The sequence below is a fragment of the Budorcas taxicolor genome, chromosome 14 (genome assembly GCF_023091745.1).
Source record: "Budorcas taxicolor isolate Tak-1 chromosome 14, Takin1.1, whole genome shotgun sequence".
NCBI lineage: Eukaryota > Metazoa > Chordata > Mammalia > Artiodactyla > Bovidae > Budorcas > Budorcas taxicolor.
Window position 1 is genome coordinate 73,558,951 of NC_068923.1, and position 26,970 is coordinate 73,585,920.

A 26,970-nucleotide genomic window follows, 5' to 3' on the forward strand; every position below is an offset into this window, starting at 1 on the left:
TCTAGCTTGTAGTCTTATTAGTGTCTATTTTAGGTTCTTCATTTTAAAAAATTGATAGAATTTATTTTTAGAGCAGTTTTAGGTTTACAAATGTAAGTTTTAAATAGAAAAATGCAATGAACTTCTAACTGCTAGAGAAAAAAACCTCTCAACTTCAAAAGGTCAACATCTATCATTTTACCACAACACAGTTAATTGTGTATGTATAAATATTAGCAATTAAAAAATCATTTAGATATGATCTCTCTGTCCATACATTAAATCCTTAATTCTATATTAAAACACAAAATAACATTTTAAAACACTAAGTAAAAAATTAAACTCTAAATTAACATTAAAAAAAAAAAACTCTAACATAATCACAGTAAATATAGTAAGTTACAGCCAGGATATAGGAAAGACATCAAAATCTTATTTCAATATAATATTATTATATAAGGCTCAAATTTCCAGAATCACTGGTATAGTTTGTAAAAACAAGATTAGGCGGGTCCAGGAACTAATGTACCCTTAAATTCTTCTGTGTTGCAGATTGATGCCCTGACTTCTCTGTACTAGAACCATAGTATTCAGACATAAATGAGATTTAATCCATTTGCCTATAATTTATTTGCTGTAAAAGAAACACCATATTACACGCTTTTGTTTGTGTGTTAAGTAGAAGATATGCTATTATTTCCCAGATACCAGGGACTGAATGTTTAATTATCAACACCCATTTGAAAAAAGACATTGCTTTGACTCACAAATAAATTCTTAATTGCTAACAGTGGCTTTTCTAGTTAGGAGGGTGGTATCTAATTTATTTTCGCAGATGTGATTTAGAGACTGAATTTTCAAATAGCAAAGCTTTGAATATCTTCCCCGTCAGCAGAAAATTCCTCCACCCCTGCAGCTGGAGAATATTGCTGCTTGAAGTGTTAACCAGGAAAGTAAAAACTGCAGTGAGGAAATTGATACAACTGGTAAATGCTGCTTACAAACTGAAAAAGAAGTTAGGTTGTCAGCAATAAAAGAAGTATATTATTCACACAAAATATGTGGTGTCATCTTCATCGTGGTAACTTGCTGGGAGTGGAAATTAACTTGGTGGGTTCCAACTTGAGGAACCTAAAGAAAAGCAAACATCTCACAGATCAGAGCACCTTTGCAAAGGACCAGAAACTGAAATCAGGGGGACCACAGCTGAGCTCCTCCTTGAGGAGAAAAGATGTGAAGTGCACGTTAAGAACAGTATAACCAAGGTTCACTTCCAAGCAGGTTCGCTCATTACTGAAAAACAAAGTCATGGTTATATTTTCAGAAAGGTCCACTAGTTTAAAATGCCCCTTTCCTTCTGGTACTTGTCATCATCCACACATTACTGAGGCAGAATGAGTAAGAGAAAAGATTATGTATTTTAATTACAACTCAATTAGGAAGTCAATAGTAACATAAAAATGCCTACCCGTTTGGCTGAGCTGAGAAGCACTGCGGCTCTTCCGGGAAAGACCAACGATAGCTACCATTTTGGCCCCAATGCTAGAGCGTCGCTTTTTGCTGCTGGTGCCCAAGGCACCCACTGCAGTGTCCGACTGGCTGCCATCATTCTTCTCCAGCGAGCACATGTCTCCGCTGATGCTGGTGCTTTTGGTCATGTTCTTCCCTGAGATGCCCATTTGTCTGCTTTGCATTTTGGATGTAAAGACACTGTAGGCCCATGGATCGTTAAAAGTGATGGCAAGAGCAAAAAGGAAAAGACAGAAAAAGGAGTTTTAGATGAAATATCTGGAGTATAATTCAATTATATCATTAATGGGGCATGTTTTTAGGACTTAAAATTTTTCAAACACCATGGTCTTGAATGGGTTTTACTATTCAGGGCTAACCTTAACATAAGTATCCAAAATCAGACATGTTTTCATTTCTGCTTTCAAAGAAGACACTGGTTTGCATGGCCACAGTGGGGAGATAAAAAAGATTTGTGAAAAATAAGTGGGCTCATTTAAGAGAATATGCTGTCTTACAAGTGCAATATGCTTTAAGGCAGTCATATAGCAAAAAACAACAACAAAAAAAGAAGTTTCCAAACCATTCTTCTCTAATTTGCTTTACTATAGCCATCAAAGAGAAATTTGATGACTGGGGAAATTTCACAAAGAAATGGCAAAAATGACAGCATCTATTGCTGAGTAGCTGTTTAATTTTCTCATTTTATTAATAAGATTTTTCTAAACCTTGTTAAATTTTCTAACAAGGATTGATGTTTTCATTAGTTTTGAATTAAAAATAATTTATTTCACTTTATATTTTCATATTTATTGATATGTCTATATTCCAAAAATGAAGGAAAGATTTTCCTCTTGTATTCATTTGAAAGAAAGAAAAGTCATTAGCAGTTTTCTACACAATATGGTCAGAAGGCAATAATTTTTAAGCACTTTTTTTCCTCTATCCAGAGTAACATTCACTAAGAAGTAAGGACTAAGAATCAAACCTGGGCACCCCTGTCATGGAGTCCTAACCATTGGACTGAGAGGGAATACCTAACACATTAGTTTAGGTATTAACTTACGTTCATTTTCTCCAAGTATTTAAGAGGGAAAAGACTCAGTGTGACTTTTTTAAAAAGACAGTAAAGTGTACTGTTCTATCATTCATATTAGTTTTAAGAAGAAATGAGGCATAAGCAGACCAAGAGATAGCAAGAGAGGAGACAGTGTATACACTTCTATGGTGACACAAATTAATCATTTTCAAGTTTGTTTGATTTTGCTATTTTTCAGTAACCAACTATAGAATAAAGTAGAAAGAGTCTGGAGGTAACAGATGGGGGCTTCAATCCCAGCTTTATTGCTACTTAACTGACTTCCTTCAGCAAGTTTATTGCTTCTACTTGATCCTCAGGGTCCTCATTTATAAGAGAATGTTTCACTGTAGCTTCTTATTTTAAAGAATAGACATAATAAGATTAAAATAAAAATTCAATAAATTGAAATGACAGCAATTAGGGAATATAGACAATACATAAAATAAGGCTAAAGCCCTTCAACCTATATATGTAAATACTTAAAAGCATCAAAAAATAATCTTTATGATTATAAATTTTAAGACTTCGGAGATTCACATGTCTAAAATGGTTTTCATATAGCCAGCATTATGTGGCTATATTCAGGATGGACTACACTGAGAGTCAGGAAATCTGAATTTGAATTTTGGCTTTATTGACTAATCTTAGGAGAGTTGTTTCCCTTTCTGGAACTTAACTTCCTCATTTAATAAATGAGAAAACTTAAGCAAAGCACTAAGCAGAGTAGGAGACACATAAGAGCTCCAAAAATTATTCTCTTCCTCCTTCTTATTATTATCTCCACCACCGCTACCACCATCATCATCCATTAAGCATCAATTAAACATGTTGAACTGGAATATCTATAAGGTCCCCTTTAATGATGAAACACTTTGCTCCCAGGGTATGTCTTGTGTCACGGATTTTGGGCAAATGAACATAGAAATACAACATGATTTTATGGTATGCTATCATCAGAAAACGCATGGCATAGTCTAGAAAAGTCAAAGTTCAGTCAAGACTAAGGCTTTCAAAATAATATATGTTCCATAGTCACAATAACTAGTACTCTTGTTTTGTAGGAACTTTTATCCCAAACATACTTTTCTAAAAGAACCACCTATAACTACCTACCAAGGAAGTTAAAGATATACTCTCAAAATATTATACCTTGTGACTTTTGCATTTTAATTTTTATGGTTGGATATTAGGGCATAAAGAACTCAGCCAAAGACAATCAGGATATAATAAAATACTAACTGAAAAGATAAATAAGTTTATAGATAAATGTTTTACTGACTATTTGGTTTTAAAGAAATGGACTTCCTTCAACCTAACACCTTTGATAATGCATTATCTACAAGAAGGGTTATTAAAAGTTTTGTAAGATGGATCTACTTCTCATCTCCTTAAAACAGAGATCATCAGGATGAGTTTGCATAGTTGCTCTTCAGCGCCATGTTTTGAAGGGAGGGTGACTGAGTCTAGGGTATCCCTATTGCTTTCTTTTACTTTCCTCACTTGGCCATCACCTTAAGCTATACGCAAACAATACTGCAAGCAAACAAGCTATCAACCGACATATTAAAATTCTTGTGACTCTTATAGAATATTTTGTAGTAAAGAATCTGTAAACATGGGTGATCATTTGGAATACTTAGTGGTTAAGAAAACACAGACCCTATCATCATATTATTACTTTAAAAGAGAACATCTATAAGGGTCTGGTAACAAGGTAAATTACCAGTGTTGCTGGTGGGAATATCAGTGATGTATCTCTGAAAGGCACCATGACAAAATGTATCAAAAGTGTTTAAAAAAATGCCTATCCTTTAACATATCAATATTACTTTCAGGATTTACCCTAAGGGAAAACAGCAATGATCACAGATTTAGCAAGAATAATATTTATTGCAGAATTGATTGTAATAGTAAAACACATACACACACAAAGGCAAAACCCCCAGAAATGTCCAATGGTAGAGGATGTTTAAACAACTCATGTTCATCAATAAAATAGAATATACCTTTGAAAATGCCATTGTAAATAAATATTTATTAACATAAAATATGTTCTTGATATGGGAGAAAGGGTGAGAAAGCAGATATCTGCAGTTTAGCTTTGGCTGGCACACATACCAAATATGGATTCACTCTACCGCTAAGGCACACAAGCAAATTCAAATCCCAGAGTGACACAGTGTCACAAACAGAAAAGAAAAGAAATTCATATAAATAGAAATAAACATCTCTTGCTAAACTGGGTAGTTCAGGAAACCTAGATTCATAGATGACTCACTAGCTACCTGCACTAGAGGAATAAAGGGAATGTAAAGAAAAATATGTTTCAGATATTTATGTTCTTGGAAAAAGAAGTACAAATGCATATAGAAAGAAACCTAAAGGATGTACTGTGAACAGTGTAAAGTGGTTTTAATTTTCTCTGGTTGGTATTATGCTTTTTGAAAAATGTTCTTTTTTTTCTATTTTGTTTTTTCCAAAATGAACATAAAAGTTATTGGTAACTGGGAAAAAAAAAATTAAAACAATCAGACAAATGAAAAAAGCAATGAAGGACTTAAACAATTCAATTTGCATAGTTCATTCTATAGGCTAAAGGTATAGCATGGCTTTCAAGCTAATCCATGAGATTACTACACACTAATATTGGGCACTGATACAGGATGCTCAATTACAGAAAGAAACAGTGTTTCCACATTCTGAATATGGTTTTATGCATGTTTCTGATTTTTGGCAATGGAAAATAATGAAAAAGTTTATGTATGTAATAGTCTTAAAATACGAAAAACTGTCAGTACAAGCAATTTTATGACATAACTGTAGTTGTTTAAAGTTGTATCCTGGAAGACTTTTTAAAGGGCAAATCTTGTATCACCTGTAATTAGGAGAAAGGTAATGAAAGGCGGTGAAATACTTATAAATAGTCTCCAAAGACTTAATTAGCATATTTAAGGGATTATAGCAGTTACTGATTAAACAAAATGTTTATAGACCAAAAATATTCATTAACAGGTTTAAATGAATACAACTAAGCAGTTTGGCTGTTAAGATAACCAGCAAACACAGGACAAAGATAAACTCTTGAGTTTGTGAGAGTACAAACATAAGAGTAACATTGTAAATAAAATACACAGTCATGAAAAAATATTTCATCATACTGAGAGGTGGGAAGGTGATCAGGAGAGAACCTGCCCAAGGAATTAGGGACTGGAGTGACTCAGAATTGTTATGAATGAAGCAGAGAGGGCCTACCAGCTCCCAGAAAGGACTATGAGAACTGCAGCGCAGGTGCAGAAAAGACACTTGAATGGGACTATTTCTAACATCTTAGGCTAGTAAGAGCCGCTAGAGAAGGCTAGGAGGACGTAAAAGTTAGAAGAAAACAGGAATAATGATAGAGTAGGAAAAAAAAACCCACAGAGATGAGCCAAAATCCCAAACATTATACCACCTTGAAAGCCTTAATTCTCTTCCTTCCCATTCTTGTATTCTTGGAGGCATGTGCAAAGAGCTTCTGAATACCCATCACTGTAACTCAGACTCAACTGCACCTGTTGTGAGTCACTGAGTGGATATCTGGCTTTGGAGTGCCATTTCTTGATTCTGGCATATACCTTGTGGGGAGGGGGAAAGGAGGATAACAAACCCTGCTAAAACCCTGCTCTTCTTTACCTCATCAAATATTTTTTCTGTATTAAATATTATTTCCTTCCTAAAATGTGGAATTCAAAATGATTATGATCCTACATTATAATTTAATAGACAACATTTCATTTACTCAAATGACCATCTACAATTTTAGGCTAGTGAAATAGTAACCATTTATTCAAATGTTTATTGCATATATATTCCCACAAATGCAGGGATGCAAGAACTGTGTGACATAGGCTCTTTTAATGAATGTACTGGTAAATATATCAGCATGTAAAATGCAAATATGGCTGCATGAGAATGTTTAGAATTGAGTCCAATGACCAGTTCTAATGTCATTAAACCTTCATTAAGTTAGATGATCAAGAAAAGATCTCTCTCTGAAGAGTATAAAAAATCTGAGTTCTTCATGCTAATTCTTTGATTCCTGGAGATGATCAGAATTTGAACATTTGGTATTTTAAACAGTAATTCAGGTACTGTATATAAATACATTCTATCAATGCACTATAATATATTAGTATATTATCTAAGTGTACTTGAGTGTGTGTATTTGTCTATGCTACAAAGTTGATGTCTAGAGTTAGGGAGGAATATTTAGCTAATCAACAGATTGTTTTTTAGTCAAAACATCTTCCTTGACTTTATCATTAGTAATGAAACTGTGTTTAATGTTCCTAAGTCTTGGATCTCAGGATAGGAAGCAGTGCCTTGCTGATAAAAGAGCAGATCTTTGCTCATCTGGAATGAGTGGAAATGAGTCCTATCACTTTTGGGCAGAAGCATTTGATTGGTGGTGTTCAACTCCAACTTCCCTTTCCCTCTGCTGCTGGGACTGTGAAAGACAGAGCCTCTATCGGACCAAGCCCAAGTGACTATAATTTTTGTTGATTATGGAACTAAGAATTCAGGGTTGTTTATGACAGCAGCACAATTTAATATGTCTCCAATAGCAAAGTCAGGAGAGAATGCCTATGAAAAAATCAATTAGGAGTTTATAGCCTGGCAAATCCCATGGACGGTGGAGCCTGGTAGGCTACAGTCCATGGGGTCGCTAGGAGTTGGACACGACTGAGCGACTTCACTTTCACTTTTCACTTTCATGCATTGGAGAAGGAAATGGCAACCCACTCCAGTGTTCTTGCCTGGAGAATCCCAGGGACGGGGGAGCCTGGTGGGCTGCCATCTATGGGGTCGCACAGAGTCGGACATGACTGAAGTGACTTGGCAGCAGCAGCAGCAATATTTCTGGGAAAGGAAATAGGAACTTAGGCTACTCCACTGCTACTACTAATAGAAAACAAAGCTAACGTAAAAGTTATCTAGAAGTAACCATCTATACAGCTTAGTATCTGGACCTAAGAATAAGATATAATCATAGCTCAAATTGATAAGCATTTATTATATTCCAAATGCTTGTCCAAGTGCTTTCTATGAATTAACTCATGTAATTCTCTTAAAGAGGACTTCTGTGGTGGCTCAGGAGGTAAAGAATCTGCCAGCAATGCAGGAGATCCAGGTTTGGTCCCTGGGTTGGGAAGGTCCCCTGGAGAAAGCAAAGGCGACCTATTCCAGTATTCTTGCCTGGGAAATTCCATAGACAGAGGTACAGTCCATGGGGTTGCAAAGACTCAGGCATAACTGAGAGACTAACATTTTCACTTTCAATTCTCATAAAGAGGGGAAAATGGAGCCCCTTAGAGAGTATAGTGTTTGCCAAGTGGTACTGATTTAGGAAACAATCAACATTGGACCAGTGGAAATTCCTGATGGAGAGGTTCAGTGGAAGAACTAAAGAGCCTCTTGATGAAAGTGAAAGAGGAGATTGAGAAAGTTGGCTTAAAGCTCAACATTCAGAATACAAAGATCATGGCTTCTGGTCCCATCACTTCATGGCAAATAGATGGAGAAACAGTGGAAACAGTGGCTGACCTTACTTTTCTGGGCTCCAAAATCACTGCAGATGGTGACTGCAGCCATGAAATTAAAGGACACTTACTCCTTGGGAGAAAAGTTATGACCAACCTAGACAGCATATTCAAAAGCAGAGGCATTACTTTGCCAACAAAGGTCCATCTAGTCAAGGCTATGATTTTTCCAGTGGTCATGTATGGATGTGAGAATTGGACTTTAAAGAAAGCCGAGTGCCAAAGAATTGATGCTTTTGAACTGTGGTGTTGGAGAAGACTCTTGAGAGTCCCTTGGACTGCAAGGAGATCAAACCAGTCCATCCTAAAGGAAATCAGTCCTGAATGTTAATTGGAAGGACTGATGTTGAAGCTGAAACTCCAATACTCTGTCCACCTGATGGGAAGAGCTGACTCATTTGAAAAGACCCTGATGCTGGGAAAGATTGAGGGCAGGAGGAGAAGGGGACGACAGAAGATGAGGTGGTTGGATGGCATCACTGACCTAATGGATATGAGTTTGAGTGGACTCTGGGAGTTGGTGATGGACAGGGAGGCCTGGCGTGCTACAGTCCATGGGGTTGCAAAGAGTCAGACACTAGTGAGTGACTGAACGGAATTCAGTCAATGCAGAAAAACTAAGAACGAGTGAGTGAACTGAACTGAACAGAACTGAGGTTTAGTAGGAGCAGGCTGTACACTCAGGCCAAGTGCTCAAGGGAACAGTCAGGGCTAAACAGAGAGAACCAACAAGTATTTGCTGAACAGGAGAGGACAGATGAAATTAGGATGGCCTAAAAAGGATGGAAATGGTCTTTCCATTCTTGAAAGTGAAAGTGAAGTCATTCAGTCGACTCGATCTTCCATCCTTTTTGGAGGAGGAAATGGAAACCCACTCCAGTATCCTGGCTGGAAAATTCCATGGACAGAGGAGCCTGGTGGGCTGCAGTCCATGGGGTTGCAGAGTCAGACATGACTGAACAACTGAGATACGCAAGAAGGAAGGCAGGCTAAGTAGGTAGAGAGAGAGAAATGAAAAAGATTGAAAAGATAGTCCAAGGATTACTTATATTTAAAGATTAGGAAAAGAAGAGTGACTGAGGTGAATAGAGATGCATTCTCAGAAATAAGAAAATATTATAGAGTCAAATTCCACAGAAGAGAAGAATGAGGTTCAAGAAAGTTGTGGTGGTCAAATGATATGGAGTTAATTACCAGGAACATTTAAGAAAAGCTACAGATTTAGAGGTGTGGAGGACACAAATGACCCTTAAGAACGTAGCTATTGAAATTCCTTCAAGACAGAGAAATACATGAGTTTAAAAACACGAATGTTTGATTTAGAACATTAAAGTTTTGTGCTGTGAGGAAGTTTACTAAAGGGGAATAAAAGGAATTCATCTGTGTATCTGTTAAATAAAACTGTCTTACCACAATTTCTAGATCCAAAACTACATGGCTAATAGTTTTCCAGAAATGTTTCTTTTACTCATTGGTCCTCTTTTTCCTAACTTAGCAAATGAGATTAAAGATCATTGTTAAGGTACTTTTAAACTCCGGACTTTTATGACCATAATACCTCCGTTGAAGTGGTTTTTAAAATTAATCTCTTTCAAATTTTCATGGTTCTTTTCTTCTTTAATTCAGCTTTGCCTATTGTTCCCCACAATTTTCCTTGATATATATTTTTTAAGCAAAAACATGTCTCACTTCACAAGTTTTCAGAATAAATTTCATAATTTTAATCCATCAACTCACCATATATATAAAATCTCTAATTTTTCTATTGGGCTTCCCTCATAGCTCAGTTGGTAAAGAACTTTTCTATTATTTCATCTGAACTTTTCAGCTAACCTCATTATTTCTATATATAAATCTTTTAGGCAGAAGTAGACTTCCCTCTGGCTTATTTTCATGTTAGTTTTTTTTTTTTAACCACATGATTACATAGTACTTCTCAATAACAGGAAAAAGAAAAGCTCCATGATAAATTATCAGAAGGGACACTCACTGAGTTATTACTTCAAGGATAAATATACATTTTTCACCATTCTTACTAATGTCAAAGGAACACTAAGAGTTAAAGTTTTGTGAGAAAAAGTGAGAACTTGATTTATTCTTGCAAATCATCCAGCTCTATAATCAGTGTATCAAGTTTTGTATTTAACAAATGATGAATAACTATTGAAATATTACAGTACATAAAAATTCACATTATACTGCTAAAAATAGCACTGAAAGCTAAACTATAATATGAAAACATTCTTGGACTATAACTAACCTATATAAAGTCACTAAATATTGAGTTTCAAAATGTATAAAAATGTATGAAGTGAAGTGAAAGTCGCTCAGTTGGGTCCAACTATTTTTGACCCCATGTACTATACAGTCCATAGAATTGTCTAGGCCAGAATGTATAAATGGTTATAAATTAAGAATATTAATTCCTCAGACTTTAAAGTACAAAAGACATTAGTTCCATATTTTGAAAAATAGTGGATACTCTGATTTTTTCCTTTTGAAAACTTGATTGCAAATCAAATTCAAGTTAAAAAAAATCTACTTTATATAATCACATTGCAACATTTCAGAGACTGAGAACATACTTTAAACCTACATATCTTGATGAAATTTAATTACTATCTATAAATTCTTATATCTAATTAAAATTAATGTTTCAAGAAGAATCTACCTGATTTTCTAGTAGAAGAATAGAAGAATCTACCAGAATTTCTGGAGTCCCAAAGGATTAAAAAAAAAAAAAGAAACTCATTCTAGGATTATTTTCAAGAGGTGCTTAGTTGCTCAGTCATGTCCAACCCTTTGTGACCTCATGGACTACAGCGCACCAGGCTCCTCTGTTCATGGGTATTCTCCAGACAAGAATACTGGAGTGGGTTGCCATGGCCTCCTCTAAGGGATCTTCCCAATCCAGGAATCAAACCCAGGTCTCCCGCATTGCAGGTAGATTCTTTACTTCTGAGCCACCAGGGAAGCCCCAAATATACATTACCTATACATTATACCTTTACATTTAGAAACAAGGATGCCTTGTTGGAAACTGTCTACTTTTTCCTTATACTTGTCTGACAATAACTGAGAAAAAGAAGTTGTTTCTTGCCCTTTTATCTTTCTGAGTATGTGTGGGAGTCAGGTAAAAAGATTTGTAGAGAACCAGAAATAACTTCCATGTTCCAAGTTCTTGGAATCTGTGGCATTATATATATATATATACGTATAAATAATATATACGTTTGTATGACTTAACAACAGCAACATATATTACATTATTCTCCTAGTGAGCTTTGCCTTGTTGCTGTAGTAAAGGCTTTCTTCTCAGAAAAGTTAGCCTTTTTCACAGAGAGCAGGGCTCAGGAGACTGGGCCTTTGGATGTGGAAATGTCAGTGAAGAGGAGGAGCACATTGTGTTATCAGGTTTGCTTGCCTGCAACAAAATTAGGGTTCTGGTGCGAGCCTGTTCAGTCGCTTCAGTCGTGTCTGATTCTTTGCGACCCTATGGATTGTACTGTAGCCTGCCAGGCTCCTCTGTCCACGGGATTCTCCAGGCAATAATAAAGTGGGTTACCTCCAGGGGATCTTCCCAACCCAGGAATTGAACCCAGGTCTCCTGCATTACAGGTGGATTCTTTTACTGCTAAGCCACCAGGGAAGCCCTAGGGTTCTGGGCTTAGAGATCAAAAAAAACAAGGAGCTTGTCCATCAACAGAATGTACCAAAAGGCCACTAATTACAGATATTTTAAAATATCTAAACAGCAAAGCTCCAGGTGAAAATTGTTTGTATTTCTTAGTTCAGTTTTAGTGGGTATTAAACAATTAAGGTTTAAAGAGAGGCTATTTGTGCATATGTGTATTGATTATGTTCAGTTCAGTTCAGTTCAGTCGCTCAGTCGTGTCCGACTCTTTGCGACCCCGTGAACCGCAGCACGCCAGGCCTTCCTGTCCATCACTAACTCCCGGAGTCCACCCAAACCGATGTCCATTGAGTCAGTGATGCCATCCAACCATCTTATCCTCTGTCGTCCCCTTCTCCTCCTGCCCTCAATCCCTCCCAGGATCGGGGTCTTTTCAAATGAGTCAGCTCCTCCCATCAGGTGGCCAGTGTATTGGAATTTCAGCTTCAACATCAGTCCTTCCAATGAACACCCTCTGATCTCCTTTAGGATGGACTGGTTGGATCTCTTTGCAGTCCAAGGGACTCTCAAGAGTCTTCTCCAACACCACAGTTCAAAAGCATCAATTCTTTGGTGCTCAGCTTTCTTTATAGTCCAACTCTCACATCCATACATGACCACTGGAAAAACCATAGCCTTGACTAGACAGACCTTTGTTGACAAAGTGAAGTCTCTACTTTTTAATATGCTGTCTAGGATGGTCATAACTTTCCTTCCAAGGAGTAAGCTTGATTATGTTATGTTTTGCCAATTTAAAACCTTCCTGGCTGGGGAGTGATGTCAGTTTCTGGTATGAGCCAACTCTAGAGATAATAAGGGGCTCAGCCTGGGGCATGCCTTTGATATGCAAAGTAGCCCAATCCAGAGCCAGACTGTTGTTGCTGAGTCAGTCAGTAGTGTCCCACTCTTTATGACCCCATGGACTGCAGCATGCTAGGATTTTCTGTCCTTCATCATCTCCCGGAGCTTGTTCAAGCTCATGTCCATCGAGTCAGTGATGTCATCCAACCATCTCATCCTCTGTTGTCCCCTTCTCTTCCTGCCTTCAATCTTTCTCAGCATCAGGGTCTTTTCCAATGAGTCAGCTCTTCACATCAGGTGGCCAAAGTATTGGTGTTTCAGCTTCAGCATCAGTCCTTCCAATGAATATTTAGGGTTGATTTCCTTTAGGATTGACTGGTTTGATCTTGCTGTCTAAGGGACTCTCGAGAGTCTTTTCTAGCACCACAGTCCGGAAGCATCAATTCTTTGGCACTGAGCCTTCTTTATGGTCCAACTCTCACATCCAGACATGACCACTGGAAAAAGCCATAGCTTTGACAGACCTTTGTCAACAAAGTAATGTCTCTGCTTTTTAATATGCTGCCTAGGTTTGTCATAGTAAGCGTCTTTTAATTTCATGGCTGCAGTCACCATCTGCAGTGATTTAGGAGCCCAAGAAAATAGTCTGTCATTGTGTCCATTGTTCCCCATCTATTTGCCATGAAGTGACGGGACCAGATTTCATGATCTTAGTTTTTTGAATGTTGAGCTTTAAGACAGCCTTTTCATTCTCTCCACCTTCAACAAGAAGCTCTTTGCCCTGAACCATCCCATGGCCTGTACCAGGCAACTAGAGACCACCCCTATAACCCAAAGCCCAGCTTGCAGAAATTATTCAGATTGGCCAATCTTAAACTTTATTCTGCCCTTTCTTATCTTTCTTGCCCCAATAAAGGCTCCAGCCTTGATTTTTCTCTCACTCCTGCCCCTTCTGTCTCCTGACCTACCCTGTTGCCCTGCGTGGTATAGTATACCTGCCTCCTTTTTCATGGGACAAAGTTTGTTACAAACTTTGTTTTCCTGAGTCCCTCCTGTGTCCCCTCTTGTGGCCATACCTGACTGACCACCACACAGAGCAAAGAACAGTATGTATGTGTATGTGTATAAAATAAGCACACTTCTTGTCAAGGGCCATGATTTATAGCCCTATTTAATAAATTTAGAAAAACAAACTAATAGAGGGGATATGAAGCAAAACTCTCAGGTTTAATGTGTAAATTACTTTGCAAGTATAGCATGGAATCTAGGTTAAGACTTAACTTGCATATTTTAAATTGAATTTAGGCATTTCATGTGGAAAACAAAATACTTTTTATAATAGGTAACTTTTTATTTGTCATTAAAATATACATTTGTTGCCTCATTAAATGAATACTGGTAATTTCCCTTTGAATAAATACACTGTTAATACATCTAATGTCTTGAAATGTCTGAGATTATCCCTTTGTTCATCCTTACAGAAAATTTTCAGGTAAAAATGTGCAAATACATGATTTAGTATATTTGCTTAGCTTGTGTTTGTGCATGAATACAATGTTCCAGTCATCATTACCCAAGTATAAGCTTGCTTTTTACATGTCACTCAGAACTCATGAAGAACAGAAAGACTGTAGTCTGCTTCAATGATTATAATGACAGTAATATTTTGACAAAATGCCCTGGGTCATATTTACTGAATCTTCCTTGGAACCATTCAGAGGGAAGCATCTTTTCTTCTCAGATTTCAAGTCAGTCAGTTCTACAAAGATTGTGGATTTCTGTTCTGGAAGGACGTCTTGGTACACACAACGCTAGTCTTTTCAGGCTGTCAACAATTTTTAGTAGTGTGTGGTTTTTAAAGTTTTCCTTCTATTATGAGCAATACGAAAGACAAAGACTAACATGATTAAACCATGAAGTATTATTTTTAAAAAGAAGCTAAATTGTCCTGAGCTATTATATCTATGCTTTAATGTTTAGGATATCTAACATAAATGTGAGGCATTAAGTATTGCATCTTCGGTCCCAATGAACAAACAAATTAAAATATACAGTGAGAGTGTCAAAAATAAATCTATGTTTCTCTAAGTATCAGTATTTTATAAATTTCCTTTAGTTGGACTAATCAACAAAATGATTTTTTAGGTTTTTCTACATTTTGTTTGCCAAAAATAAGGTATTTTTAAGAGTTACTGTTCAACAAGCTTCAAAGAAAAGCAAATTATATTTAAAATAGCCTAATTCTTCATAAAGTTCTACTTCTCAGATTCTCTTAAGCTTAGGTCATGGTCTCTCATAGGAAAAGTTTTATACTTGATTCTTAGGTACATGTACTTCAACAATATTAGTGATTTATTCAAGGCAACAAAATCTGATAAAAATCTGGTAAAATTGAAGAAGTAAAACATACATTTAGGTTCAGAGTCAGACACAGATTTCTATCCTATTTCCATCATTTAATAGTTCATGACCTTGAGTTTACTTCTTAACGTGTTCTGAGCTTTTTCTCTTCTTTTTATTATATGCCCTTTCACTTGAAACTACATGGGGCAAGAACTTTATTTCTTTTGTTCACTGCTAAAGCTCAGGTTTCAAAATAATGTCCAAGAATCTACACTGTAATCTGGGCACATCTGTGCCAAAAGTGCTCACAGGAAACATTAGACTATTATCTTCTCAGGTTTGTGTTGAAAACTGACAACAAAAATTAATTTAAGGATATTATGACTTCCACTGTGGTTAGCCACTTTATGAAACTAATACACTCCCATTTTCTATTGATTTTGAGAAGCCAAAGGCTAGAAAATAACTTAGATAATAAATATCTATTCACCACATGAAATAATAAATGTGAATAGAATTTAAGCAAGTTGTAAATGTTGTCTCAAACATACTTCTCCTGCAGTGTATTTATAGGCTGCTTCTGCTTTCATGGCTATTTATGTAGTATAAGTTCTTTTGCTTTAATGAACATAACCTGCCACTTCTTTCAAAATCACGTTTGGATGGTGAATAATGAATTGCACATACAAATGCAAATACAAAGTATTTTTTCACCTTAACATTTCTTATAGTATTCAATTAGAAGCATATAAAAAGCTGATGTGTTTGTGTTTTACGTTGCACTGAATATTTATAATATGATTTTGATTTTAAATGTTGAAACCAATAATGTCATTAATTGCCATTAAGTGGAAACTCTAAATTTTAAACGTAAAAATGTAAATTTAAAATGCATCATTTATTCCATTCTGTAGAACTCAAGGCTTCCCTGGTGGTTCAGATGGTAAAGAATCTTCCTGCAATGCAGGAGAGCTGGGTTCAATCCCTGGGTTGAGAAGATCCCCTGGAGAAGGGAATAACAACCCATTCCAGTATTATTGCTTGGAGAATCCCATGGACAGAGGAGCCTGGAGGGCTACAGTCCATGGCGTCGCAGAGTTGGACATGGCTGAGTGACTTTCACTACTACTATAGGATTAAATCCTTACATTTAAAAATTCTTATGTTCCACAAATAGAAATTATAAATCTTCAGAATTTTTGCATGATTATGCTATGGAATAATACACAATGAAACTATTAAATTGCCCAAGATTTATCATTAGTCCTCTAAAGTCAAATTTATATAAATAAACACAATTATGCCATATGTATGTGTGTGTGTGTGTGTGTATATATATATATATATTTACAAATAGGCACATATAAAAAGTTTAATAAAAAAAATTATGGTAAATAAGACTATGGTAAAAGGATTGTTAATACTAAAAGAGACCAGAACTTTGTAGCAGTTTGAACTTATTTACTTTTTAAAAAACTATTTTTCTAACAAATAAATATTTTTCCTTACTAAGATTTCTTAACCTGCTCTCTTAGGAGAAACAAAAAGCTTAGCTTTGTGTTATTTTGTTGAACAACTGAGCCACCAGGGAAGCCCATTAATCTTTTTATATAGGTTAAAATTTGATATAAGAATATTTTGGACATACTGGATTAAATAAAATATATGATTAATTTTACCTGCTCCTTTTAATTTTTTGATGTCTATGCAAATATTTAAACTTAGAAATTTGGCTCACATTATATTTTTCTTAGATGCTGCTGCTCTAGATGACTGATTTAAATGGCATATACAGATTCCAGCAAAAATATTTGATATAAAATGTATTTTCCTATGTAAAGCATTATTTCCTTTTGATATTAATTACTTTTGTGCTGTGAATAGAGTGAACTAATGCAAAAACTTTATAAAGGTAATTATATGCTATCATATACAAAATATTAAGCTTAATACTAAAATTAACAACTATAATATGTGTGCATACTAAATGGCTTCAAGTTGCGTCCAACTCTTCGTGACCCTATGGACTGCAGCCTGCCAGACTCCTCTGTCCATGGGATTCTCCAGGCAAGAATACTGGAGTGGGTTGCCATGCTGTCCTTCAGGGAATCTTCCAAACTCAGGGATCAAACCCACATCTCTTGTATCTCCTGCACTGGAGCCACCTGGGAAGCCCCAACTATAATATGACGACACTCAAAACAAAATACATTTGAAAGTGAAAATATAAAGCAGTAAATGAATATTTAACAAGTAAATATTAAAAAGATGAAGCAGACACATGCTCTAAAATGAACAATCTATTTTTCTATTTTGATACTTATTTGGACATGTATTTCAACTCTGTTAAGTGTAATGATGCCTTTCCTTGAACAAAGAGTATCTATGATCTGCATATCTAGTAAGAAAAACAACTATCTTCTGGGAAGTCGTTTAGTATATTAAGAGACTCATAGTCAAGATGCAGTGCAAGGCTCACGCTGTAACTGAGCTGTCAAAATAGTTTGTGCCTCAGTTGCCCTCTAATGTAAAATGGGGGAAATAATGCCCCAACCATATTCAGAAAGTTGCAAAGAGGTGTTTCTATCTACTTTCTTTCTAGCTCATTTCATCAGCTATCCTCATTTTTTAATAATGTAAGGCCTTTGATTTCTTCATTTTTTTCTCTAATTATCAACCCCCTCATCTTTACTTACATTCAACTTGACACTATAGCCCATCATTTCAATCACTCTTTTGCAAATACTCCCAACATTTTTAGTATCCCTCCTCATGTAGCATCCAACTGGCAGAACCTTTTGATGAGCCCACCAGGCTCCCCCATCCCTAGGATTCTCCAGGCAAGAACACTGGGTTGCCATGTCCTTCTCCAATGCATGGAAGTGAAAAGTGAAAGTGAAGTCGCTCAGTTGTGTCCGACTCCTAGCGACCCCATGGACTGCAGCCCACCAGGCTCCTCTGTCCATGGGATTTTCCAGGCAAGAGTACTGGAGTGGGGTGCCATTGCCTTCTCCCTCAACAGCTGAGCACTGTTGAAAAAAACCAAAATTCAGTAGGACATATTGGTTCCACTATAATCCACTGTCACCAGCCTGAAGTTACTCTACACACCTGCTTCCCACTCTCCACAATAGCCACATTTTTATTAGATGCTGCTGCTCTAGATGACTGGTTTAAAATGGCGTAGATAGATTACAGCGAAATCTTAGTAGTCTTTCTGCTACTCAAATCTCCCTCCTTTTGCTTTCCTCTCAGCAGATAACTTTTCCTTAAACTTCACAGAGGAAACAGAACCATCAGAAAAAAATTATCTTACCTTAAAAATAATATAAACATACCAAGATTTATCCATATATAAATATACATATACATATTACATACATACATATATGGGCTTCCCTGGTGTCTCGGATGGTAAAGAATCTGCCTGCAATGCAGGAGACCCATGTTTGATCCCTGTGTTGGGAAGATCCCCTGGAAAAGTGCATGGCAACCCACTCCAATATTCTTACCTGGAGCATGCCATGGAGAGAGGAGCCTGGCAGTTACAGTCCATGGGTTGCAAAGAGTCAGACATGACTGAGTGACTGTCACTCACTCACTCACATACATATATACAAATACACATATATATTCCACTCATCTCTAAATAAGTTAGCTAAGCTACTTTTCTGAACTTATGAATTACCTACCTACTCACCTACTTTTTGCACAGAATATCACAAATTTGATGTGTCCCAACCTGAACTTAGTACATCCGAGGTGGCGCTAGGGGTAAAGAGCCTGCCTGCTAAGGCAGGAGACATAAGAAATGCAGGTTTGATCCCTGAGTTGGAAAGAGCCCCTGGAGGGGATGGCGTCCCAGCATCCCAATACTCCAGCATTCTTGCCTGGAGAATCCCATGGACAGAGAAGCCTGGAGGCCACAGTCCAAGGGGTTGCAAAAAGTCGGACATGAGTGAGGTGACTAAGCATGCACGCACGTGCAAACTGAATTTAATCTTTTTTTTTGCAAATACTTTTCTCCTTCAGTCTTCCCTGTTTCAGTAAAGTGTATAAAAATTCACCAAATTGTTTAAGTTGGAAAATGAAGGGTGTCCATCATTTCATAAATCTAATAATATGGCAACATTACATTTGCCAATTATAGTGTTTTCTCAGACTTTTATATCTCCATTATATAAATTATGTCACTATTGTTTGCTTTCTTCTAATGGAACTCAGTTTATTTTTCAGTGTATTTCAGCAGCCCCAGACCTGATGCTTGGCACAAAACAGCTCTAAAAAAAAAATTAACTGAATAAGTGAATTCAATAAATTTATGATATGAATGAATGCTCCTAGTAATGTAGGGATAATTAAATACTAATGTTTAAGTTGCATCTAGTAATTTTCATAAGTCATTTTGGTGCTCAATAAATATTTGCTCATGATAAAACAAAACTTCATAATAAATGTTTTAGAAATACTATGGCAATTATAAAGAAAAATAAGACACAATATTTGTTCTAAAATCCAGTGTGCTAAGTGAAGCATAAAGACAACATATACCCTAGGCAACAGGGCTTCCCTGGTGGCTCAGATGGTAAAGAATCTGACTGCAATGCAGGAGACCCAGGTTTGATCATTAGGTTGGGAAGATCCTCTGGAGAAGGAAATGGCAACCCACTCATGCTCTTGCTTGGAGAATTCCATGGACAGAGGAGCCTGGTGGATACAGTCCATGGGGTCACAAAGAGTAGGACACTACTGAGTGACTTACACTTTCACTCTCATACCCTAGGCAAGTAGGGTATATCAAGTAAATCCTAAAGACACTAAATAATAAAGAATTTCAGATAATAAGTTAAGGCATGCTACTGATCTCCTCTGTCCATCTGTAAGCTTCACAATAGTCCCGCATCCCATGTCGACCATGCAGTTACCAGATGCTGCACCCACTTTTGCTTCTATGCTGATACTGAAAGTGTTGCACTAATTTGGAGAAGCTTCCTTCTTCCTCCCACTTAAAATAATCCTTGTGCCTTCCATTATATTTAGGTTACATCTTAAACAATGTGCGGATATTCAAAGCATTAAAATAATCTAGTCTAGACTGTTCTGCTTTGCTACTCAGTTGCTTGTTAAAGTAGGGAGGTAAGGCATAACCTAAGAAAGAAATTGTATTTGGATCTAGAATGGAGTAACACTCAGAATTGCTACATCAGATTACATTTTAGCCCATGTAGCCCAAGACTTTAAAAACAACAAATACATTTTTTCTTTTCCAAACTGAAGACATTTAGCTAGGCTATTTAAAACAGGTGAAAACACTCTAATAAGACATTTAGCCACTCTGCTAAAATGCTACTTAGCCTATTATTATCAAATAAACAATTTTAATGAAAGAGGGCACAGTTGACTAAATAGTACCACTGTTATGTCAGAGAAAGCTTATTTTTATATCTTAATTCCTCAAAGATTAGAAAATAAAATGACTTATACTTGAGTATTTAAAAATGCAACCTTTTGGTAACATTTTGAAAAGCCAATTACTCTTAGAAATGTCCTTGGAAACTGATACTCCAATATCCAGCACAGAGGAACTTCTAAATACTCTCCACAAAACAGAATAAACACATTCTTACCTGTGTTAGCTGCATGATCCTTCTGATCAGATGGTAAGTGTAGAGAAAGTAAATTCGGTGCTAGATCATTCCCACTCCTAAAACTGCCACAGCTGGGGATCTTCCCAGGTACAACCAACGAGCTGTCATTTTATTAGACTCGGAAGACCTTCCCTGTTTCACGTGTTTTAAACAGAGTGGCTAAATACCTTTCCAATTTATGAATATTTTCTGTGGCTTATAGACTCTTGGGCTAGGGGGACTAAGATGTGACCTGATGTAGCAATGTGTTAGAGTTACTGTAGACTGGATTCAGAGACTCTCCCTCCTTTTCCAACCAGTGAAAGGCCTGCATATGATAGATATGGGCAGAGTCTGTATCAGTTGGCTACAACTGAATTATCAAGCTAGTCTTTATTTCTAGAAATTTTAAATTAGTAGTACATGACTTTAAATATTGGCATTTCACGTATAAGTTTTACCTTTAAAGTTATAGTTAATATTTATTCTAGCATTTTAGGAAATAATTATCAGTTCTTAGTATGTGTCTCTGTTATACATGATTTGTTAATTTTTATTTACTTGATCTTCAAACAATCCAATGAGGAAACTGTTATTATTACAATTTTATTGATGAGAAAACTGGGCACTGAGAGGCTAAGTCAGTTGTCCAAGGTCTATGCACAGGCAAGATAGTAAGTAGTGGAGCCAGGATTCCCAGCCAACTGTCTGATTCCACAACCTTCACTCTTACACATTATACTGTATCCCACACACATTATACTTTCACTCACTTATCCATTCTTTCTAACATTCAGGGAGAACTTACAAGCACCGGGCCCCGAGTAGGATACTCATAAGATCTGTGTTGAATTAATGGTTTTACCTTGTTTATTCCACTCTTAGAAATCCTTAGGTAACTTCTGAAGTAACTATAATTTAAGTGAAAACAAGTACAACTTTAAGAGGCAATATTTTGGCAATATTAGCCAAGAACAGAGATATTTATAGAAAAAATAAATCTGAAAGAAGTGAATGTTACAAAGAGATAACACAACTAAAATTATATATATATATATATATATGCATACATGGTATTATATGGGGCCTCCCAGGTGGCTTATGGGTAAAGAATCTGACTGCAATGCAGGAGATGCGGGTTCTATCCCTGGGTTGGGAAGATTCCCTGGAGAAGGAAATGGCAACCCATTCCAGTATTCTTGCTTGGAATATCCCATGGACAGAGGAGCTTGGTGGGCTACAATCCATGAGGTCACAAAATAGTTGGACATGACTTAGGACTAACCATATATTTTCCTACCTTTTACAAAAGCCAGTGAAATAATTTAACTTGTTCTTGATGACTGGGAAAACAATTATAAATAACATTTATTATTCTATGTTTCAGATAATTTGGAATTTAGGCCTGAACAGGCACCAGCTTCACAGTGATGAAAATAGATTTGAAAATTTGTACTTTTTCTTTGATCCCTTATCTCTGGAGGAAGTGTTGGTATATAAAATCAAAGATGAAAGCAACTTTATCACAGGATATTTACTGCCTTAAAAAAATCATATTTTCACTAATGTCATAAAAGTGTTTTGGATTTTTAGTTCCATTCAAAATATCCTTCTCATACTACTTCAAAAACAACAGCTTCTAACATTTAATATATTGAATGCTTACTCCATGCTAGCCACTGTGTTAAGCACCTCATGTATATTTTATCTCACTTTACATTCATATTGAACTTTAAGGTAGGAAATTATCCCCATGTTGCTGATAAAGAATGATTATTTGGGAAGTAACTTACTCATGCTGACAAATTGATGAGTAGTTTTAATTAAAACCCAGGTTTACTGGTTCTAGAGACCATTTGCTTCAGAACTGTATTCTATTGCAGGTCTGATGTACCCACCAATAAAGCCTCAGAGGTTCTTCTAAAATCAGTTTATACCCATCACTTGACTTGATTGACTAGTACAATTTCTAGCCATCAAAAAGTGGAAACACACAAGTGAGTTTGGAAATTATGTTTCACTGAAGTTGCAAAAATGTAGATGAACCAGTCAAACAGTATTTTCCATTTATGCATTAACTTATTGATTGATTGATTGATTTGGTCAGTCTTTTATTTTACATTTTGACAGTAATTTCTCAGCTTCTGTACTTCTATTATTTTTTAGTAAGTAAAAGTTAGAATGGACTTGCATTTTACCACTTGCAGTTAAGACATAAGGAAAATAATTTTAAAAATTGACCAAAGAAAATTCCAATTTCTCCCTACTAGGGAGAAAGGAGTTTCTGGATCTGCAGAGGTCAAGAGAATATAAAAGTTGGCTTTTTTTTTTTTTTTGGCTATGACATACAGCATGTGAGATCTTAGTTCCCTGACCAGGGATTGGAACTAGGCCACAACAGTGAATGTGACAAGTCCTAACCACTGGACCAGCAGGGAACTCCCTAGAAGTTGGTTTTTATTAGGAAAATACTACAGCTCTGAAATAATTTCACTAGTCTACTTTCTAATTTTAAGCACAGAAACAGTAAACTTTGCTTCTGAGGAAAAGAAATTTTTAATACAAAGAGGGCCAGCAAAGATGAGTCTATTACAATTTCACTTCTCACAAAGTTGGAAGAGACCCTCAAAATCAACAGCCATTCATTTATTCATCAAATATTTTGAAGCTGTGAATGCTTTTCCTCACAGATATAAAAGATTTTCATTTTTCAATGGTTAAATCTGTGACATTTTGGAAGGTCTAGGATTATAATTTTCTGACACTGGGATTAAAATACATTTAAAAAAAGATAATAAATTCTTATTTGTTTTCAAATGGAGACACTTGGTTTACTGTCATGGTGGAAGTTGACCATACTTATATATTATAATAATATCTTTATTCTCGAAGATTGTTCAGAAGATTTCCTGTGTTAATAGATGAATTATTTGCAATGCCACAACATCCTTTGAAAGCTTTGACTGCTGACATGTTACTCAATTTACATAATTCTGTCTCTTGGTTTGAATAATAATAATGATAACAACAACCACTTATGTGCTATGCACTATTTTATACATATCAAATAATTTAAACCTCTTAAAGGATCTATGATGTATGTACTATTATTGTCCCAATTAAAGAAGAGAAGACTGAGAAGTCATAAACCTTGAGGAAGATGAGGAATCACAGCTCAAACAAAGTATAACCCTGGAGCTTGTACTGCCTCTCACGAAGAGAGGAAGCTCACCTTCTTAAAATACACATTGCTCAGTCAATTGGCATTTACAAGTATTTAGACTTTCTAATAGGAGAAGGCGATGGCACCCCACTCCAGTACTCTTGCCTGGAAAATCCCATGGATGGAGGAGCCTGGTAGGCTGCAGTCCATGGGGTCTCGAAGAGTCGGACACGACTGAGCGACTTCCCTTTCACTTTTCACTTTCATACACTGGAAAAGGAAATGGCAACCCACTCCAGTGTTCTTGCCTGGAGAATCCCAGGGATGGGGGAGCCTGTTGGGCTGCCGTCTATGGGGTTGCACAGAGTCGGACACGACTGAAGCGACTTAGCAGTAGCAGCAGCAGACTTTTCTACTTGACCAGAAGTAGAGACACTTTGTTTTCAATATAATCACTCAGAGGTGATGGGTCTCCTTGTCTTGATTTATATATGTGCATAACAGGTCCTTTATCCAAGGGAGTGCAAGCCAATTTTAAGGAATGGCTGAATTTCAGTCTTTCCTTTGCTGCCAATTCTCCCCTCTGGGTGTCTGCTGCTGACTGTCTTCCACTGCCTCTGCACTGCGCCTGCAGCTACTCACCACTATCTTTAATTCAACCTCTTCTCCTGTCACTTCTTCGTTTTCATTTTCAATGACAAAGCATTTATAGACAGGACCAGTTAGTCAAAGTGTTCCTCGTTCTCCATGGGTCAAGCTGACAAATCATGGAATGCTGACTGTAATCTTTTAATCTTTTTAATTTCTTTTTCTGCAGCTTGGACAATCTGCTTCTCTTTTGGCAAGGCTTTTGGGGATAATTCCAGAAACTTGAAGATCCTTCAAGCGAGCCAAACAACAAGCCAAGCAGTAAATTTTGTTCTTGAATGATACTGTTCAATGGAAAAAGCGTATGAAGTACACCATTTCCAGATGAATTAGATGAGTAGTTCTTATATTTTAGTTTTTTTGCCAGAACCACCTGAAAGAGCTTTTCAGGAATACAATCTGCAGCCTAGTCCTGGAGATTTTAATACACTATTTCTAGCAAGAGAACCAGAAACTCACATTTTAAAGTTTCTCTGGTGATTCTAATGCAGTGACCGTACAAAAACCACAAAGAAACTCTGGTGTAGGCTAACAAAAAAGTAATCTTATAAAATATCTTATTTAGATAGTTTTGCCTTTTAGATTAGATAGAATTTTATGGTTAAATTCCTAAGCCTATCAGCAAGCAGACTGGATTACTGGCTTTCTCCAGCTCAAGTTACTCATATTTTTGGAGCCATCTAACTGAAGGACTTCCCTGGTGGCTCAGATGGTAAAACATCTGCCTGCAATACGGGAGACCCAGGTTTGATCCCTGGGTTGGGAAGATCTCCTGGGGAAGGAAATGGCAACCCACTCCAGTATTCCTGCCTGGAGAATCCCAGGGACAGAGGAGCCTGGTAGGCTACAGTCCATGGGGTTGCAAAAGAGTTGGACACGACTGAGTGACTTCACTTCACTTCAACTAAAGAACACCTGCCTTATCTTTAGTCAGTTCTTCATACGCCTGGAGTCATGTTAGATGCCTCTTCGTGTTAAATTAGCATACACTTAAGAATCATTTTGGTTTGAAATGCTTGTTTTTCTTTCATGTATGGATATGATTGTATATCATTTAATATTTTTACTCTGGTTGATTTTAAATTTTAAGAAAAATAAAACAGTATTTTTGGTTCAGCAGTTGGTATGATTGTACAAGCTTCATTTGGCTGATGGTGGTAGTTTAATCACTAAGTCATGTCTGACTCTTTGCAACCCCATGGACTGTAGCCCGCTAGGCACCTCTCTCCATGGGATTTCTCAGGCATGAATACTGGAGTGGGTTGCCACTTCCTTCCTCAGGGGATCTTCCTGACCCAGGGATGAAACCCTGGTCTCCTGCATAGTAGATGGCCTTCTACACTGCAGGCGAATTCTTCACTGACTGAGCCACTGAGGGAACCCCATTTTGTTGATAATTCCACACAAAAAGAAAAGTCAACTTTGGAATTTTTTTTCATATATTTATGTATAAATACTTTATTTGAAAACTAGCTAACTTTACTTTATATATTCTGTGTCTTATTAAATTTTTGACCTTACTATTTTCTTATGTTCCTGGAGTTAAAATAATTTTAACCATAGAAAGCTTTTAATATTTGACCATTTATATTTTGAGCTTTGAAAATAATTTTAAGTTACTATGAAGAAACCTTAGACCTATATATTAAAACTGGTTTTAAAAAGAGTTAACCATCATATGCAATTTTTTTTTTGTAATCTACCAGTGTTTTGTATTTGGCTATATCCTATTCCTATGTGAAATGTATTTAAGAAATAACAGAAAGATCTAGTTTGCATATCAAATTTTTTTTAAATTAGCTACTATTATGTCTCAGTTTACTGTCCTCTTTCATTTCTATAAGAAATTTAGTGTAAATAATACCTGTCATACTCTTCAATTCTAAAGCACTACTTTAAAACTAGAGTAAAGTTTTATTTCTAGAGGTTTTTATTTTTTAAATAGGAGAAATGTTGCCCAAGTAGAATGATCTGGGTGGCATTCCTCACTAATCTGTAGGACAGAGATGACTTTTTTGTGACTCAGATTTTTCAAAATTATTGCTTCTAATAATTAGAATAAAAACATTTTAGAGTTATTGAAACATCATAAGGCCCCTTCATTTCCTATGATCCTACATTAAGTAAAATCAAGAAATACACAGGCACTTCCCTGGTGGTCCAGTGGTTAAGAATCACCTGCCAATGCAGGAGACATGTGTTCGACCCCTGGTCTGAGAAGATCCCATGTGCCATGGGGCAACTAAGCCTGCACATCACAGCTACTGAGCCCATGTGCCTGGAGCCCGTGCTCCACAACAAGAGAAACCACCGCAGTAAGAAGCTCGCACACTGCAACCAAGAGCAGCCACTGCTCACCACAACTAGAGAAGGCCTTCGTGCAGCAACAAGGACCCAGCACAACCAAAAATAAATAAAATTTTTATAAAAGAAATACACAGTTGAATGAAGGTTAGCATTATAAAATAAACATTTTATAAAAGGTAATTAAATGTATTTTTTCAGATGGCAAAAATCTAGTCACTCCTATATTCAAAATACAATATTTTCTTTGCTTAAAAATGTCA

At 36.4% G+C, this 26,970-nt stretch overlaps 1 protein-coding gene across 1 annotated transcript in view; it reads right to left on the minus strand.

Moving 5' to 3' along the window:
- Positions 1-26,970, minus strand: part of RIMS2 (regulating synaptic membrane exocytosis 2) — a 595,573-nt gene that overhangs the window by 90,887 nt on the left and 477,716 nt on the right. The window contains exon 27 of the mRNA XM_052651514.1: positions 1,448-1,689. Coding sequence (XP_052507474.1) covers positions 1,448-1,689 — 242 coding nt within the window. The remainder of the gene's footprint in view (positions 1-1,447; positions 1,690-26,970) is intronic.